Source organism: Amphiprion ocellaris, chromosome 24 (genome assembly GCF_022539595.1).
Source record: "Amphiprion ocellaris isolate individual 3 ecotype Okinawa chromosome 24, ASM2253959v1, whole genome shotgun sequence".
Taxonomy (NCBI): Eukaryota; Metazoa; Chordata; class Actinopteri; family Pomacentridae; genus Amphiprion; species Amphiprion ocellaris.
The window spans coordinates 10,466,858-10,487,114 of record NC_072789.1 but is presented as its reverse complement, the minus strand read 5'-3'; the positions used below and the strand labels follow the sequence as shown (position 1 = coordinate 10,487,114).

Genomic DNA, 20,257 nt, shown 5'->3' with positions numbered 1-20,257 from the left:
GTTCGATCCATCTACAGGGCCGAAGGATGTCCAAAAGGAGGGTCAGTGTCAGCAAGATGATTGTCATTACGCTGCAGATAAACAGTATCTCCTGAATTCACAATGAGCCTTGTTTTAAATAGATAGATAGATAGACAGATAGATAGACAGATAGATAGATAGATAGATAGATAGACAGATAGATAGACAGATAGATAGACAGACAGATAGACAGACAGATAGATAGATAGATAGATAGATAGATAGACAGATAGATAGACAGATAGATAGATAGATAGATAGATAGATAGACAGATATATAGATAGATAGATAGATAGATAGATAGATAGATAGATAGATAGACAGACAGATAGATAGACAGATAGATACTTAATTAATCCCGAAGGAAATTCAAGTGTTCAGCAGTTTACATACAACAACATGAATAACAAAAAAGGCAGGACAGGCAGGTTAGTAACCTTAATGTTAAAGTAATAGCATTACATTAACATTAAGGTTAGTATATAGTGAATATAACTAAATAGAGTCAAACAGCCGGAAAAAGTCAGCATTTTCACCCGCTTTTATCTTTCTCAGGGCTCTTGAGGGATCATCCGTCAGACAGTGAGGCTCAGTGCTGCGACGTCCGATGGGACTCCAGAATGGACAGCCCTTCAGGCGGCACACTAAAAAGAACTGCTTCTTCCTGCCAGCCCGAGGGGGCCTCGGTCACCTCCGCCGCCACCCCGAGACTGTGCAGCGGGCGACTGAAGATCTGCCTGCTGGCGCTCGTCCTCCTACACACTGTCATCATCATTTCAGCCTCCCATAATTCCACATTGGTTGGCGTGGCTGCCATTTTCTCACCAGATGAGAGTGCTTCTAATGAGGAGTGAACCTTGGGGTTGAATCAAGGCTGGAGCTTGCAAAGGAATGATGTCGCCGGAGCAGGATTATGGCATTTACAGTGTCATGGCTGCCAGGGACACATCTGGCGAGACGTGCTGGAAATGCCTCTAGAATCTGCCGCTGATGAACCATCAACCACAGGAAGTGGGAGGGTTTTAACTGGAGCTATGGGTGCTGGGATTGGACATCGACCAAACCGAGACGTTTGAGAACCACCCCGCTAAAAGAACTGACCTCTTGCCACTTGAAACCTGCTCATTGTTTCTATTCCATCCAAATGTTTTCTAGCATATTGTCCCTACCTCTCCTCCCCTCTCCTCCCTCCCTCCCCTTCCTCCACCCTCCGTTTTCGGTGTGTGTATGGATAGCATGTCAGAGGAAAAACGGACATCGACGAAGCGTGCACTCTCACTTATCATTACCTTCTTTCAGGTGCCAGAATGTTTTGACATATCAACTGTGTTCCACTTCCTCCTCTGTACCACCTCAGAGGCATCTTCTTCACTGGCGTGTCTGTGATGTTGCTCGAGGGCCTGCCAGGACCAGCTCATCCATCACTCATGTGGGTCTTGTTTCTCTGAAAACAAAAATGTCTGTGATTCTTCTGTGTTCTGATGTTCAGCTTGTATTTTTGTCCCCCCCCCCCCAAACCCGGACCTTCTCTCATCCCCCCTACGACGGTACATGCCTACACATTTTAGGACCTTAAGTGCTCTGAGACTGGCTCGCTTCCTCTTCTAACTGGTTAGCCGTTAAGCGAGTTAGGAAGGGCAAAGGTAGTGACGGTTCAGCTCACGACTTAGTCGCCGCGCAATGCTCCTGAAGTGGTGTTCTCTGGTTTTTTTTTTTTTTTTTGAAGTGTTCAGTTTACCTCATACGGTGGAGTCGGTGGAGCCACAGCGAGTATTTAGAGCTGTCAGACATAAGACTGCAGGGACAACCTAGGGACACTAGAGGACAGCTGCATGAAGCCAAAACACCAGAGGCCTCATTTATCAACGATACGTAAGCCTGTTCCTACACACACAATCTGATTTATCAGTTCGGTCTTGTATTTCTGAATGCGCATACATTTACAGCAGGCGTCTGACCACAAATACCACCAAACGAAACCCCAGTGGGACACTTAGCTGCAGACCCACAATCCAATTCTATTGCCGTGTTGCCAAGTGTTTTCTTCTGGAAAGCAGTGTAGCCTAATCTCATTTTCCCCTAGAGTAAAAATATACTGTTGAACTAAAAAGACAGACGGAGATTGGACCTTCTTTACTGTCAGCTGTAATGCTTTAATTTCATGCTAGGTAGCAGGAGTTTGCTAAAAATACTGGTGACTATTAGTGGCTACTGTAATGTTGAGGCAAAAAGTTGAAGCACAAACACAGTTGACATGTCAAACTCTTCTCAGATTCCCTCTGAATTACATCCTCCTCATTGTGGATGTTATCAACGTTCCCTTCATTGTACAGGGTGGGCCATAAGTTTCCATACATCGGAAAAATAAACATTTTATGTTGGATAACCGTTTGTATTTATATAATGTGCTCTATATGATTAACATTGTTTTGAAAACACAGAATACGTGTTTTCCACTGTTGATGAACTCGCATTAGCACAGTTGAAGTTATGCTTGTAATGGCGTTGGTGATACGTTCCTTGAGATGATTTATGTCTCGTATCTTCACGTGGTACACCATGGCCTTCAAGGGCCCCCACAGATGGCGTCAAACGCATCATCTAGGGTATCTGAAACATAAAAAAATATACATTATACATTTTCCTATGGATGGAAACTTAAGGCCCACCCTGTAGGATCTCTTGGGCTGCTGTATCTTAACAGCCAAGTAGCTACCACTGTGTATAAAAGATGGACGCAGCCATGTGGTGCTATTCCTGGGTTCTGAACTTCCATCCTGAAGACTTGACTTTGGAATTTAGCCGTCATCATCTTGCCCATTTGAAAGTAGACCTAACATAAAAAGAGAGATGGATCGGACTCAGAACTCAAGGACACTACATACTGCGATACAGCACAGCTCTGCCCTAAAACACACTCTAAATGGGCTATAATGTACAAAATGAACATTACGCTATATTGGAGTTGACTTGAAACTAACAATTGGGACCATAAACTCATGAGGAACATATTTACTGAGGTAACAGATCCAGGAAGAAGTAGGGCCATTTTCTCAAGGACGACAATATGATAGGCGTTTTTCCTCTGGCACCTACTCGGCTCGACTCTACTCGACTCGATTTAGGTCGTTTTCCATTACAACTGAGTACCACCTCATTGTGGGTGGAGTCATCAAGCACGGCGTCCCGGAAGTCCCTTAACGTCATTTGTGTGCGACACAAACGCAACCCAACAATGGAGGACATCGAGGCGATGCTATACCTGCTGATGGGTCTATTTTGCCAAGTTTTTTAAAGAGCAATGCACACCGTCGCAGTTTTTTGAAAAAAATGGCGGGTTTGGTTTTCGTGAAGGAGTTGCTCTCGTGTGTCATCACTGCTTGTCCAATCAGTGGCCTGCACTCTGTAAACGTCACATTATTGGCTCGACTCGGCTCGCATGGAACCCTGACCGAGTAGGTACTACAATAGAACCTGGGACCAGGTACTACGTCCTATTGGAAAACCTCACAAACCGAGTAGAGTCCAGTCGAGCCGAGTAGGTGCTAGTGGAAAAGCGCTATATGTGACTTCTTTTTGTACCCAGAGGAGGCACCCCCTGCTGGTTGTTAGAGAGAATGCAGGAGAATGGAGGTTATGTCCATCTTTTATACACAGTTTGTGGTTTGCAGTAGCAGCTTTTTAAAGGTGCAGTGTGTAGGACTAAGTGGTCTCCAGCTGTGAGGTTGCAAAAACGCAAAATGCTCTCTTTGGAGTCAGGTTTGTCCATTCTGGGCTACTGTAGAAACACGATGGTTCAACATGGAACTCCACTGAAGAACACCCACTCCCTCTGTCGATATAAAGGGCTCAATCTTAGCTGTTCTTATTTTCAGGTGATTATACACTAATGAAAACCTGAATGTGAATATTATATTTCAATTCTGCTAATAGACGCATCTAATTCCGGCACACCGATCCTTTAACAATGCTGCAGAAAATGCTAGACTACTTCACCTATCAGGGACACTCAGCGCAAACCCGAAAGTTCATGAACCTTCAAAAGTATTACCCATTCAACAGTGAGTTCTTTTGGGGTTAAACTATCTCCCCCTTATTTATTCTAGACATGGTTCCTCCTGTGGAAACACAGGCAGGAGATCAGTTCCTCAGAAGGTTCCTGTCTCCGAGGGTAAGTTCCTGCTGTGGCGACACATCTTGAGCTTGATAAATGAGGCCCCTGATCTTTGAGTGCCTCTCTGTTGCGTAAACCAGTGAGGCGGATGCCGGTAGTGGAGCAATATAAAAGAAAACAACCAGGGTTAGTGTCCTACTTTGTGGCATCTTCACTACTGATGGCTTGGCTTCTCAGTATCACAGCTGCTGCAAGTGACCAGCCGGCGAACCAATCAATCAATCAATCAAACCGGTGACTCTTGAATCACCCTTAGATGAGCTGATCAACCGCTGTCTCTCACAGACTAGCAAAGGGCTGTGTTAGCATCAGCGTGCGAGGAGTGTGAGGAGTTTTCAAGGGCTGATCCATCTGATTTTCTCTGTTTTTATTTTTCTCTGCATTTTGCATGGCTGCTGCTAGTAAAGTGCACATTGACACGAGGACGGCACTCGCAGGGATTAGGAAGACTTTGATGTTCCCCTTTTCAGCTAGAGATTGGACAGAAAAAAGAGATTAATCCAAAGCTACAACTTGATACCATGAGCAACTAGTGACATACCAAAAAGTAAAGCTGAGGATGGAGAATCTTATTCCTGAAGCAGTTTTTTGTTCCTCTAATGATCGGCTAAAGACAGACTGAAGTTTTAACTGCATCCAAATTGTTCTGGCTGTGAAAACATGGTATCGCCGCCTCTCCCACCGTCCCCATTAACAGCTTGACCTTACCTCGCCTCGCATCACATAACGGCCATCGATTAGCTCTTCGCTCACACAGCATCAGAATGGGATGTCACATGAAAGTCAAGTCCACGTTTGCCTCTGGATGTTCACGATGCGGTGCACAGACTTTAGCCCCCCAGCCCCAGTTCACCCTCTTTTTGCTCGATTGTGGGACGTGTCGTTCCATTCGTTTTGTTTTTTCTTTAATCCTTGACTAAATCTGTTGATGACATTCCCTTGAAGACAGCAGCAGATGTAATAGGCCCACACTTTGTGCTCCGTCCCTTTGATCTCTAGCTGTTCACGATCTGAGTCCTGTGGATCTATGCAGATGAACCATCCCGAACCCAAATCAAACCCGCCCAGCTTCCACCTCCACCACCGCTCCCCTTGTCCTTTCTGTTGTAAATATGTCCTGAGGATCTGAAACTGTCCCTTCCCACCTTCCCCGACCTCCCCGACCCCCCCACTGTTGGAATCTCACTGTGTTTTCTGTTCGCCTCCTTGGTTTTTGTCTGTTTTTTGAGATTTTTGCCGCATTTTTCTGTTGTCTAAAGCAGTGGTGTGAGTTGATGAGTAGGACTAAGTTGGATGTTAAAAAGACGAGATGAAGAGGTCTTGAGAAAAATATACAAAAAAAAATGAAGCTTGAATTGAGAAAAGGGTTCAAATATAGAGAAAAAAATTATGATAAAGTTGTCATATTGTCATACTAGAGATGCTTTAGTTTGCTAATTTACTTTCTTTTTTTTCTACAAAAGACTTGGATGAAATTATTTATAAAATGCGTCCCACGAGTCATGATCTTTTTTGGACGTAAAACAAATACATTTATTAACATTTTGTTCAAAAGAAAATAAATATAAATTATGTTAAACATTACTGGTGTTTGTATTTTTTTCAGTGTCTTTAGCATTATTAAAGTATTTAATATTGAAGAAGATCAGGCAAAACAAATAGAAATACACATATAGAAATGATTGCATCAATGTGTGACAGAATATTATTTAAAATTATATATTATAGTAGAATAATTATTGAATTTTGAAGAATTGGTTACTTCAATAATAACAGAAATTCACTGGATATTTACTTCAATATACACATTTTTGTTTCAAATAAGTCTGTTTTTGCCTGATAATGACATTTTTCAGGGCAATTGTCTTAACATTCACTGGCCTTTCAGTTTAGTTTTTAGCTAGCAATATGCTACATTTAGCCACTTAACTAGTGTTAGCTAGTGCAACTACAAATCTAGTGTTATTCTAACTCAAACTGCTAGCGGTTAGCAAACACAGACACAGTAACTACACCCCTTTAGCTTTTAGCTTAGCCCTCCTGTTGTCTTCATTTACTGGCACCAAAAAATATTGTTTCCCTTGTCTGAAAAAAATCCAAAAATTAAGCAAAAAATTCCCCAAATTTCAGAAAAATTGCAAAACCTTCAGGAAGAAAATTCCAATCATTCCTTAAAAATTTTATTTAAAAAAAATCCCCCAAAATTGGCAAGAAAATTCTTGTAAATATTTTCAAAAAATGAGTAAAAATCTTCAAAAAAAATCCTAAAAATATCTAAAGTGATTACATATATATCAGTAAAACTTCTGATATTTTCTTTAAGAACATTCACATAAAAATCAACCATGGTTGATTTTCTTGTGAACGTTCTTAAGAAACATTTCTTTTTTTCCACCAAAAATGTTCAAAGATTTCCCAAAAATGTTGAAAATGTGGACATCAGAAGTTTCACTGTGAAAATATGTATGTTTTTTCCACATTTTCAACATTTAAAACTTTTGTAAACTTTTGTCCAGATAAAGCAAACAAGACCCATAGAGCAAAGCTATCTCCTCTCTTCTATTTTTCATATTTTCATAACATTGTCAGCCTTGACTGAATGTCTCACTCTACCTCATGCAACCCTGTTATGCACATTATCAGGATAAGACAATTTATTTTTACTTTTTTCTTTACATTTTTCCATCAGTAAGTTTGTCCACTTGGACAGCAGTAACAGCTAGCTAAATAACTAGCTTCTACTGCTGAGAAAAAGCAAACATTAGCATGGATTAGCAACCCTGTTACTGTGATTAGAGTAGGGTTAGCAAACAACAAATAAAACATGGAATAAAAATGGTACCATTGACGTGTAAACTGAGCTAGTCAAGCCTTTGATAGTTTATTACCTATAATTGATGAATATGGAGCAGAAAACAGTAAAAGAGAAGGTGTATTTTTCAAATTTAAAGCCCAAAAGTCCTCCAATGCTGGAATGACCCATCAGCAATTTCAAATTAACAATGATGACATAAATTTTCACTGCAATTTCACGAGTTGGAATAATTTCTTGAATTAGTTAACAAATTACTGTTTTATTTATGTATTTATACTGTCCATTCATGTCATACAGATACAAACGCAGTAGGATTTCATTCATAAAACATCTGCAGACAGATTCAGGCCAGTGTCTCATGTTGACCAGCAGAGGGCAGAATAGCATCATATTTCTGAATTCACCCCACAATGGCGTCATCTTTGTGAGCAGGTGTTGTGAAGAGCTGCTGTGTGCCTCGTCACACCTCAACCCAAACATCAGTCACGACTCATTTCCTCTCGCTCTGATAAAGTTTGCTTTCCATCACAACGGATCGTTTTCTTTCTTGCACAGGGGAGAGTTCCCCCCCTGAGCATTGCATCAAGCATAAAAACATCATTTTTGCTTCGTAGAGCCTCAAAAACTGATTTCTCACTTGTGGGCATCATCAGCTTGATGAAGTCATCATGATTCTCAGAACAGGCAAAAAATCTGGATGTAGATTAACTGATGTAAGGCCTCTGGCAGTTTGGGGGATTTTTAAAAACATTTTTTTAAAGAATAACATGAAATTTGTTAAGCAAAATAACAATTGCAACAATAACAATTTCAACAGCATTATGCCTCAGTTTATCATTTACACATTACAACTTACAGACCACAGAGTATCTACAAAGATACAAAACATTCGCTAAAGTATTTTACCTGAAAAAAAGACAAAAAACAACCAAAACACGACAAAATATTGAAAAAATGAGACACGCAATGACAAAAGCAAGAAACAAAATGACAAAAACATGAGACAAACGGCACGAAACGAAAAAAGAGACAAAACTAATTAGATAGAAAAGCTATAAAGCAACAAAAAAATAAACAAATGACACAAATGAGACAAATAATGACAAAAGTGCAAAACAAAAGCACAAAAACGACACACAAAACAATGAATAAAGGAAAACAAAAAATGACAAAAATGAGACAAAAAACGCAAGCGAAACGAAAAGGAAACACAAAACGACAAAAACGAGAAACAAAATGACAAACTTGAGACAAACGATAAAAGCCAGACATAAAAAGACAAAAAAAAACAACAAAAGCAAGACAAAATATTACAAAAATGAGACACAAAACGACAAAGAGCAATCCAGCATTTTACTTTAAGATCAAAACAACTTGTTATGGTCTAGGAATTATTTTAAATTTATAGTTTTACTAATCCACAAATTGCAGTTAATGTCTTCTTTGTAGTTTTTACACTTTACAAAGTTGTCCAGTGGGCTGGATTGGACTCTCTGGAAGGCCAGTTTTGGCTCACGGGCCGCATGTTTGACACCCCTGTTGTAGAGCCTCAGCAGGTCCCTCATGGCTTGTCAGAACAACAGGCAGGAACAGGAGGTAAGAAACGTGCTCGGCCTTTCATGTAAAAACCAACCTCCATGTAAGCGCTGCTGTAGGAGTTCAATCTAAATCTAATCTTATTTGAATAAGTTTGCCTGACTGTGATTTTTTTGATCTGATCTGGCACAGCTGAAACATGGAAAGGTGGGTTTCATAACTTTAGAGTTACAAAGAAAAAAGAAAAATGAGCACCAGGAAAAGAGAAGAAATGATGGAAACAAGAACAAAGAACCAGCCCCAGGATGTGATTTCACATTATGGAAGGGAGCCGATTATTATCGTGACACAAAAGGTCAGCCAAAGAAAACAAACTAATGTTATTGTGTTTTATTATTTTGTGTGTGTTGTGCATCATCTTTCCATTTGCTACACCTGTTTTATTCGGTATTTTAAAAACCAAGAAGGCAAAAGAAACAGTCTGCCCAAAAGAGGCAGCTAAAAAACTTCCAGGATCAGTCGACTGAGTTGTTTTGATCTTAAAGTAAAATACTGGATTGCTCATTGTCATTTTGTGTCTCATTTTTGTAATATTTTATCTTGCTTTTGTTGTTTTTTTGTCCTTTTATGTCTGGCTTTTATCGTTTGTCTCATGTTTTTCTCGTTTTGTTTCTCGTTTTTGTCATTTTGTGTTTCCTTCTTGTCTCGCTTGCATTTTTTGTCTCATTTTTGTCATTTTTTGCTTTCCTTTATCCATTGTTTTGTGTTTCATTTTTGTCCTTTTGTTTCACACTTTTGTCATTATTTGTCTCATCTGTCATTTGTTCATTTTTTGTTTCTTTATAGCTTTTCTGTCTAATTTTTTGTCTCTTTTTTGTGTTGTGTTGTTTGTCTCATTTGTTGTCATTTTGTTTCTTGCTTTTGTCATTGTGTCTTGTTTTTGTTGTTTTTTGTCTTTTTTCAGGTAAAATACTTTATCGAACGTTTTATATCTTTGTAGATACTCTGTGATCTGTAAGTTGTCATGTGTAAATGTTAAACTGAGGCATAATGTTGTTGAAACTGAATTTATTTTTCTTAAGAAATTTCATGTTATTCTTGATGTTTTGTAAAACAATAATTCCTTAAATGTGAGCATTTTCAGAATGTGCTTTTTTGCACTAGAACAAAGGAAAAATTTGGAGTTGTAATTTATTGGTTATTATACTGTGATTTTACTAGTCTGGCTCACTTGAGATGAAATTGGGCTGAATGTGGCCCTGAACTAAGATGAGTTTGACACCCCTGGGCTTGATTATATTAGGACCAGGTGTAATACAACCTGGCCTCCACCAGAGGGCGCCAGTGATGCCAGGCTGGCTGTAGCCCTGACGTCACAGGTCACATGACCCTGACTCAAGTGAAGAAACCGGAAGCGCGGGAAGCGTGAAGTGACCGGAATGGAGCAGAATAAAACCGGAACAGCCTCGTTTTGTTGTCGGAGCGGCGGAAGGGAAGGTTTCTCCTCCTCAGGACGCCCTGCAGACGAGCTACGGTCCCGGTTCGGTTCTTGGAGAAGTCCGGTGCGGTGGAGACGTGGAGGTTGGAGGCGACGCAGGCGGCTGGGGGGGATGGAGCCGAGTCTGTATGTCCGGTAACGGCAGTTCCTAGGACTTAAGGACGGAGGAGAAGAAACCCGAGACTGATTTGGAGTCACATTGGTCCCGTTTGGTGAACTTTGAGGTCGGTGGATGGACGGAGACTGTATGCTGCTGGTGGAGTTTGGTGGCTGGAGGACAACTGTTGGGTAAACCTGAGTCTGGACCCGTGGTGAGTAAACTCTGGCTTATTGAAGCAAAAACGTGGGTCAATATATAAGTGCGGGACTTTTTGTATCATAGTCGACATTTTAGCTGTTTTCAGGCCTAAAATCAACATTTCATTTTTAGAGAAAGATTCCTCTAAATATTATATATACAATTGAGTAAAATTAAAATAGAAAATTATTTATTAAGTTATTGTAGTAGACCTGTTGATGTGATAAATCTACACTACTTTATATTAAATAGCTAAGAAAGCCAGTGTTTTCTTCAGGAGGAAATGACATGATATGGAGAAGGTCATGTGATCTGTATTTTTTTTTTTTTAAATCACAGGAAACTGGTTCAGTTTGTCTTGCAAAGAAATGCACATAATGGCCGCTACACTGCAAATGCATAATTACAGGAACTTTTCAATTCATTTCAATACATTCTTTACATCGGCTTAGACAGGATTAGATCTCCTATTACATGCTCTTAATCCACCTGCATATAACTGTCATGGGTTATTTCAATGCCCAACACAGAAATATCTGTGGAAAAACAATGTTATAAATCTTCCCTTATGTCCAGTCATGATCCCAGTGCAACCTGACAGCTTGAGCAGTTTTGGAAAGACAAAAGAGGTAAACTGAAGAGTATGTGTGAGACGGATTGAGGCCGATCCACACAGACTCAGTGCTGTAACTACAGACAGAACTGCATCTGCCTGTAGTTACAGATATGAGGAGGCTGAGAAAAGTTATTTTAACTTATAAAGTCACTTAATATTTTCAATTAATCGACATTGCATTGTAGAAGTCAGTTTTCACTTCAACACAAAACAGTATTTTTTGGAAATTTTTGTCAATAATAAAAATTAAATTGACCATGATTCAGTGTTGGAAAGCAGCAAAATGGAAAACCTCCAATACAGGCGAATATATATCAACATATGTATTTAATAGAAACTGTGGTTAGTTTACACTTATCACAGGAGAATGACACATATTTGTTAAACCCCATTGAATCATTACATCATATATTATTAGTGCACTTGCCAGCGAAATGAACTGAAAGCTGTTGAATAATTTTGATGTTTGAACTGTACACTTTAGATCTCTTTGTATGGCATATAAATGCTGCTGGATGTTAATTTTTCTATTTGCATAATCAGAAACATTAGCATCAATTAGCATAATAATTTCTTCGGACAATAATTCTGAACTTGTCCAGTATGAATAATGAAGGAGTGGATTTGGGGGATTATTCAGGATGATAAATCCATTTATTACATTTTAAAAATTAAGAACAGCCGTTAAAACCATAAATGGACCTAATTTTAACTCCAGGTTGGTCAATTTTGATGAGATTTAAGTCAATTTACAAGTTTTACAAGACGCCGAATCAATTGATAAGAATAAGTTACATTTTAGTTCTCATTTTATATGCTTTGATATAAAATGAACTGAACAGACGAACTGTGGAAAATTTGTCTGATCTAACACTTCCCAATCAACAAAGTTTAAACATTTATATCTTTATCCACAATGCTGGGAACTACATGGTGAGTCAGTTGGTGTCAAGAGGATCTATATAAGTATTTGGAAATGAAAAAAAAAATGTTGAAAGAGGCCCTCAGCAAATAGAAAGGAGCTGTGATGTAACACATGATGTAGTTATTACCCTGTTACAGCCTTGAGGTGGCATCACAGGACCAGTTTAGATCCAAGAGTGTGAAGTAATCCTCGCTACATGGATTTTTATCTCCACACTGGAGCCAAATAAACTGGCTAGACGATGATGAAATGACCGATGGCCTTTGAGGGGAAAAAGTATGAATTGCACTAAGGGGTTGGAAACATATAAAGATATAAAATACCAAGTAAAGATAAAAATAGTTGCATATATAGTATCCAAATATTGCAGTGGGAAGATGTAAAATCAAAAGCACAGCACCTTTAAATGTATACAGTGGAGGAATATGTCTGTAATTTATGTTCTGTAAATACAAATATACACAGTACATGTACACAGAAACCTGCTGCTTCATGTTTACCGCAAATTAACATGATTTCTGAATCCAAACAGTCACATGATCCCGCTGCAGGTCTGATGGTTTCACTGCTCTGACGGCAGCTTCCTCTCTGCTCCGTTGCCATTTCATGTAGTCTCCCACAGCACAACTCGCACTACTCCCACTCATTTTTCTTCTTCTCTGAACTGATGTGACATTTCTTCTTCTCATGGAGTCTTTCTTTTTACTGCCCAGGCAGGTTTTCGGGAAAAGAGGAGAGACCTCTTGTACTCTGAGGTCTTGTTAGAGCAAAAAACTCAAGAAATTCCAAATTGTGTCCTCAAGGTATCAAATGTGTCAGAGGCACAGAGACCCAATTTAAAGTGTGGTGCTCCTAAAGTCATCAATGCTGTAGCTACATGGAGGATTCTGTATGTTAGTGTACCATTTCAGGCTAAATTTACGACACATTTGCACCATAACTAACTAAATATTTCAAGGCTAAACTTGTATTCCTAATTGAATTTTCTCCACTGACACCTCCACAGCAATGACTATTTAAACTATAGCTTCCTATTCATCTCAGCACATTGATTACACAATATCCCACTATTAAGAGCAACATGCTATTTGCAATATTCAGATTTTGCTATAAAACCGAACCTGTTTATGCCCGTTCTTTACCGTCTGTTCCGATCAGACAGTTGTAGTTTTCACCCTGTGAAGGCTTTCTGCAACCTTGTCCCCCCAAAATTACCTTCCTATACAACTAAACTGCCATCTCAGTTACATTTTGAAGAGAATGTAATTTTGTTCTGAGATAAAGATAGTTTCTGACCTGTCAAATGTGGCCAGTTTGGTGACATTAAACTTGCATTCAGAAGACCAGGGTTTGTGTCCTGTGACTAATGAGAGACCACCAATCTCAGAGCTTTCAGTTATTATCGGCTTTATGGTTAGTTTTAGGCCCAAAATCTACGTTGTTAGGTTTACACAAATGTCTTGTTGTGTTAGACACTTCTACATGTTAGAAGCTTGGTAATGTTTAGGCACCTAATGACCTGGTGACTTGGCTGTGACATCCTTAAACTAAGTCTTTTCTTATTGTTTTGATTGGAAAACCCCTCATAAATGAAATATTGTATGTTCAGTAGACATGCATATAATAGTTGCTGTTACAAAATGTCTTATTCATTGGAACACTATGAATTTAACTTGTTTTGTTTAAAACTAGTGTGCTACTACCACTTGGACCTCCATGTTTTAGCCATTTATCATTTAATTTTTGCTTTGTATTTTAACAATTTCATCTGTTTCTTTTATCTATACCAACATTTTAATCATTACTTTAGCTGCTGTAACCATTTTTTATTGTTAACCAACTATTGTAACCACTAATGTGTTGCTTTTAGCTAATGTAGCTACTGTGTCAGCAGTGTCTACGTTACATTTAGTCATCCATTTTAACCATTTTTTATTGCCCTTAGTTGAAAATCTCAACTGCCTTGTGATTATTAGCTATCATTGAACTTTTGTAACCCCCCTTTTTACCATTACCTTTAGCTATTTCACATTTTAAATAATTGTTTTTAGCTGTTTAAACCATTGTCCATTAGCTAACCATCTCTTTAAAGGGTTTAGTCATTATTTTTTTAGCTATTTCTGGCCTTTTTAAAGACCGGTTTAGCTAACTACTTCAATCCATGTCCATTTTACTATTAGCACACTATCTCAGCAGTGAATATATTTAATTTAGCAACCTGCTTTAACCATTTATTATGACCTTTAGCTAAATATTTCAACTGCTTTGTGTTCATTTTAGTTATCTCTGAGTTATGTAACCTATTTTTCTGTTTCTTTTAGCTGTCTTATTCATTTTTTTAGCTGTTTTGATGATTTTCCACTTAACTAGCTGTTAAAACTATTTCTCTATTGCACTTGGTTAACTGTTTCATCCATCTGCAATTTACCAGCTATCTCGGCAGTTTAAATGACCTAACTTTTAGCTATCTGTCTTGGCTCTTAGCTTTAGCATTGCCCTCAACTGTTTTGTCTGTTGTTTTATTTTTCCCACCATTAATCTATTTCTCACACTCTTGGTTTCAGATATTGGTGTTCATTTGTCATCCTTAGTTCAATATGTGGAAAAATGTTTTTAAATGAACTCATCATCTGCAGTTTCTGAAATTATTTTGAGGGCCCACTGTTGTACAAATACTGCTGGCTGGGATTCAGGGTATTTGTTTTCATCCATGTAAAGTCACTTCATTGCACTGTCTGTTGATCCCAGCTCCATTTAGAGTGCTCATTACAGCAGTAGTCATCTGTCTTTTCCAGAGAAAATCCAGTGTTTCTGTCCTGACATGAAAGCATAAACAAAATAATAAGACTCCTTTTTTGTTTTTTTTACCCTCAATCACACATAAACAAAGAGCGCACATGTAGAGCTTGTGTTTTTATCAAGCAGCCCACCACCAACCAAAGAGCCCAGTCTGTGTTCTTTCTGTCACACGTTGGAAATGAATCGGAGATGCCAGCCTCCCTCCCACATCTCCCGCTGCCCACTCTGCTCTCCAGTCGCAGTTTATTTATCGAACAAACTGGCATCTAAATTGACTTTGAAAGGCTTCAGTGGCTTGACACCTCGAGCACCGTCCACCCAGTGCCGGGATCTTCAGCATCAAAGGTCCCCGCCGCTGCAGCAAGTTGGAGGACCGACAGGAAAACTCCTGGCCGGATGCATTTCTGGCTGCTGATGCCTGCGGGAGAACAGCTGGGGTAACTACTGTACAATGGGCCTTTGAGGAGTTGGGCAGCTTGACAGCAAAGTGAAGAAGAGTAATGTGTTTGTGTGATCTGTTTTTTTTCTTCTGCAGGAGAAACAAGGTGCTACACAACCCAACGTACACGCAACGCTGCTGAAGTCCGGTGATTCTGCAGCCTCACATCGTGCCCTCTGGGTGCACATGCCACTTCCCATCTGTCTTGTGCGCTTTGTCGAACAAGCTCCCGGAGCCATTGTGTTTTCAGTCCAGGCTGTGAGAATGGATACTACATCTTATAGAACCACATTAAAGTTTAATGCTGTCATGAGTTTCTTCATGTGTGTCACTGCATTTTGAAACATTAGGTTTTGGTGGTCATGGTTCCTACAGGGAGGCATTGTATGGCAACCACTAAAGGCCAAAACAGTTGCATTTGCAAATACAGCATATTTATTTGGAGTAATATTTGTATACATTTAATAAATATATACTATACCGTTCAAAAGTTTAGGGTCACTTAGAAATGTACTTAATTTTGAAAGAAACGCATTTTTTTTCAATGAACATAATATTAAATGAATCAGAAATCCAGTCTAGACATTGTTAATGTGGTAAATGACTATTCTGGCTGGAAATTTTTAATGGAATATCTCCATAGGGGTACAGAGGAACATTTCCAGCAACCATCACTCCTGTGTTCTAATGCTACATTGTGTTAGCTAATGGTGTTGAAAGGCTAATTGTTGATTAGAAAACCCTTGTGCAATTATGTTAGCACATGAATAAAAGTGTGAGTTTTCATGGAAAACATGGAATTGTCTGGGTGACCCCAAACTTTTGAACGGTAGTGTATATTAAACATTTTCACTCTCTTTTTAGCTCTGTTGTGGTTTCCTCAAATCACGATGTTCCTCTATGTTGCTAACTTTGCTCAGCGGCCTCAAGGTGCTAAGCAGGTATCATCAGTGGGTTTTACAGTGATGCTTTTGTTTTTCCTAATTGAAAAAAGCTACAAACAGTGGTTGAAAAGTTATGAGTTGAGTGAGTGGAAACAAAATGTATAAAGTCATGGGCAACAAATCAAAACAATGAGCTTAAAGATGCTAAAATGTTTGGTAGAGGGATCTAAAATCGGGTGATAACTGTCTGTGGGTTCATCACTGAAGCTGTCATGTGATCCATTGTTGATATAAAAATTCTGAATATCACAGTTTTAAATCCCACAGACGTTATAAAGCTGAAATATTTTACTTTGAAAACTGTCGAAATATCTTTAATAACCTTTAAAGCTTCAAGGAGGTTTCATGTACAATTGCATGTTGCATTATTTTTTCATATATTCAGGATAAAAAGATAAAGATAAAAAATGAGACTATTCCTACTGCCCTTTTTTGTATTTTGGCCAGATTAAACTCTTAGATTATGTGATTTATGAAATGCAATCCCTAATTAAATTAGTGAAATGTTAGTACAACTTTGTGCTTGAACCTCTGAATTTGTAAACTTTCCAAAAATACAGTTTGGAGATAAAAAAAATCACCTAAAAGACACACATTTAGATAGATGTTTTAAAAGTAAAATATTTTAATGCTCTGAACTCAGTTTAATCCCAAATATGATCTATGAGCATGTTTTTACATTTGTACATTCATCTGCTAAAAAAGTAAACTTTCTCTGCTTCTATTTCCATAAAATCTCACTTTGATAATATTTGTCTTTTCATAATTTATGTTATCTAGTAATGTTAGTTGTTGCATTAGCATGGGTAAAACTTTATAACTCAGTAGCTTAAAGTCAAAAAACCCATTAGACATATATTATTAATCAAAGAGGAGTATTTTTAAATGTAGCAAAACATACCTGGAGGCAGTTTGTAATGATGGCACTGTTTGGCTTCCATAATTTTGCAACCTAAATAGATAAGTAGATCTATCACTTTAATATTCATATATAATCAGAATTTTCTGTGATCATGACTGCTTCAGTGCTCGCTGCTGAAGTTCTGCGACGGCCTTGAGTTACTGCTGTTCCTGTTGGCTGTGACGCAGTTATCGATAGTCAGCAGAGGTCATGTTATTGAAGAACACACCGAACGTGATCGGTTTCTTCAGTGTTGGTTCCCATGCGGCTCAGTTTTCTTACTGCAGGTTGCTCTTCGCGCCAAGCCTGTTACATAGCTAAAATAATCAGTCTTGCAGTGAGCATCACAGAACTGAAGTAAACAGCAAAATCATTTTAGACACGAGGGTAAAAAGGAGCTGCAGGCTGGGATAGTGCTGGATGATTGACAGTCTCTATTAATTCCTACATGAGACACACATGTATTAATGAAGTGACTTCCAAATATATCCAAATACACTCTTCTGAGGCAAACTGACCAGTCTGAGTTTGAAGCTATGAGAGATGTGTAAAGTCGGAAGGACATAAATCATGTCTTTCTCCCCTTAATTTTTTTTTTCTGTCTCCAAGAATCTGTAAAAAGTCACAATAGCCAGATGGCTTGTGAGACGCTCCTGGCTGCAGCAGACATGTAGCAGATATCAGTCAGAAGCCCTCCTCCTGTAGCTTCTTCTTTACACTGTGCTTCTGTGTTTTTAAAGCGTTTTGCTGCATGAATCATACATAAACAGAGCGCTGTATAGCTCGGCTATAAGGGGCTGATGTCAGAGGAACGTTTTCCTCCAGTGCACACTTACCACATTGTTTAACTGCCTGTTACACATGTAGGCCTTCAATATCAGTCTCTTCTATTTTCTGCCTTTTATAAAAGGAACCTCTGCTACGTTCACGCCTACCATCCACACTGCTCTGGCACTTCAGGGCCCTTAAAATAGAGCATTTTTCTGACCCTGTTTTGGTTTGACATCTCCGAATCGATCGCCGGCTGCGCAAAGAAAGCTGGCGCGATTTCTGTCCGACTCAATCGTGGCTTGCTCTCGATGATAACATCATGAGATCAAGGCGACTGCAGTGTTTGAAGCCAACCATCGCACTTGTTCTCTCGAAAATTCACAGCCCCAGGGCAGGATGGGAAACACCTGGCTTTCACCTGATCCGACAACTGAGCGGAGATGTTGGCTCAAAAATGTGATGTTTGGTAGACACCTTTTTTTTTTTTGAATTGGAGAGATTTTATTTGTCTGGTTTTAAAACTGTTCATCAGTCAGAGATTAATGTGTAATCTGCATTCAGATTACACATTAAAAAACTACATGAAACATATTTCAACACTACCCATAACATTGAACTGGTGTTAAGATATAATAAATGTGAATGTCTGTACAGATGTTTCAGCCCTGACAGTCCGAATATCTGACATATTTGTACAGAAATTTGCTGGTTTGTGAGTCTTTCCTCTATATTTGACTATTTATTAATGTAGTTTACGTATGTGCTGGTTTACATGAGGTTGAACTATGAACAGGGACCCTTTTAATAGGCTTCTCTTTCATAATTAAAATGGTTGCAGAATGGCTGATACATGTTTCTGATGACATTTCAATAAATCCATGTGTTGCAGTCACTCCCCGTTCGGACCGGAGGCTGCCGGAATCCGTCCATCTTCACTGCTGACTTTTAACACCTCCCAATGCTGCTGTTATCTGCGCTGGTCTACTTTCCAGGTATGGCACAATTCACCTTGAACGAGCTCAAAAACCCATCAGCTTTACCACTTTATTAGTTACACAACACTGAGGTCAACATGGGCTTCATCTTCCCTGGCATTAAGAGCAACAGTGAGGATACCAACACAGTGCACAGAGACACTCTGCACACTGCTGTGGACAAATAATGAAGCCCTTTCCCATTCCGTTTAATTATATCAGATATTGTCATCATCTTACTCCTACTCAGGGAAAGCCAATCTCGACATTAAGAAGCAGAAGAGTATAATCACAATCAAGACGCTCAGCTAGAAATGCTTTATAAAGGTCAGTCGCCAAAGACAAGCTGTACTTCATTTGTTCTGGTGATGATTTTTTCAGTGTGACATTTGATTTAATATGCAGCATGCACAATGTACTGTGAAGTGGTAAAAAAAAACCCGCTGAGCCTAAAATTGTGACTTCTTTTAATTTTACAAAGCATTTTAATATTCCAACATTGGCTACGGTGCCAGTCATTTCCTATTTGTATGTTACAGGCTGAGAATTTGAATCGAGTTTCCCTGGACTGCTAGCATTAACATTAGTTCCCTATTCAGCACAGTTCATTTAACAGATTGATCACACGGTTCTCTGATTTATTATTTTACAGGTTGATAATCTCATATGACACCTGTAGCAGTATTTCCTGGCTGTACGGGCCCAGTTGATTAAATCTGCCGTTTTAGTTGTACAGTGAGAGCAGCTTTCCAGCCTGTTTAGCGCACTCCCTCCACGGTTGACGGTTTTAATTCCCACAGGCTAATAAATTGAAAATGTTGAGCAGCAAATCTTGAATGCATCCACGGACCTTCTGTTTCTACTTCATAACTGTACAGAATGTATGATGACTATAATGGAGGCAGACTGGTGGAAAATAGCAGGACAAAGTGGAGTTTGATCTCGGAGATCAAAGGCTGAGCAGCTGCACAATTAAACATCAGATCTGCTAGCCAACATATATTAATATTCGAACAATTAAATTTACACAAAGTGATACAGAATGAAAATTTGCTTAATCTCATTAGAGACTGACAGCACTGTTGTCAAGCTCAGTAAGCACGCTGTGTGGCTAATGCTACATTAGCTTTGGTTGTATTCCTACAGATTAGAGCTCTGTGGAGATTTTTCACTGAGGAAAAATTGGGAATGGTGGAATTTTTAAGAGTTGTTCGAAACCATTTTAAAGGACTGTGTGGGTTAATGCATTTTCATGTCGCCTGTTGATGTTTACATCTGTTTTGCTTCTCTCCTGCTCTCTGTGCTCACATTTACTGTATTATAATACAGCTGAATTCACAAAGCAGCTGTTGTCATTTACATATTTGCCTGTTTCTATTGTCAATAGAACAAGTATGATGTATTGACTGAGATGTGTTTTGCCCCAACAATTAACGTGCAGTCAGAATCACTTCATTTTAGATTTTATAATTTGTTATTTCACCAGGAGAAATCCCGTTGAGATTAAGAACTTCATTTGCAAGGGAGTCCTGGCCAAGATAAGCA

The 20,257-nt window shown here is 38.9% G+C and overlaps 1 protein-coding gene and 1 long non-coding RNA gene across 2 annotated transcripts in view; both read left to right on the top strand.

The window, feature by feature from the left end:
* Positions 1-5,780, top strand: part of nalf1a (NALCN channel auxiliary factor 1a) — a 46,645-nt gene extending 40,865 nt beyond the window's left edge. The window contains exon 3 of the mRNA XM_023267212.3: positions 578-5,780. Coding sequence (XP_023122980.1) covers positions 578-876 — 299 coding nt within the window. The 3' untranslated portion in view covers positions 877-5,780. The remainder of the gene's footprint in view (positions 1-577) is intronic.
* A 4,161-nt stretch (positions 5,781-9,941) lies between these two features.
* LOC129348320 (uncharacterized) lies at positions 9,942-15,429 on the top strand. The gene is made up of 3 exons (XR_008600844.1): positions 9,942-10,356; positions 14,449-15,120; positions 15,219-15,429. It is a non-coding gene; the product is annotated as an uncharacterized LOC129348320 (long non-coding RNA).
* The last annotated feature ends 4,828 nt before the right edge of the window (positions 15,430-20,257 follow it).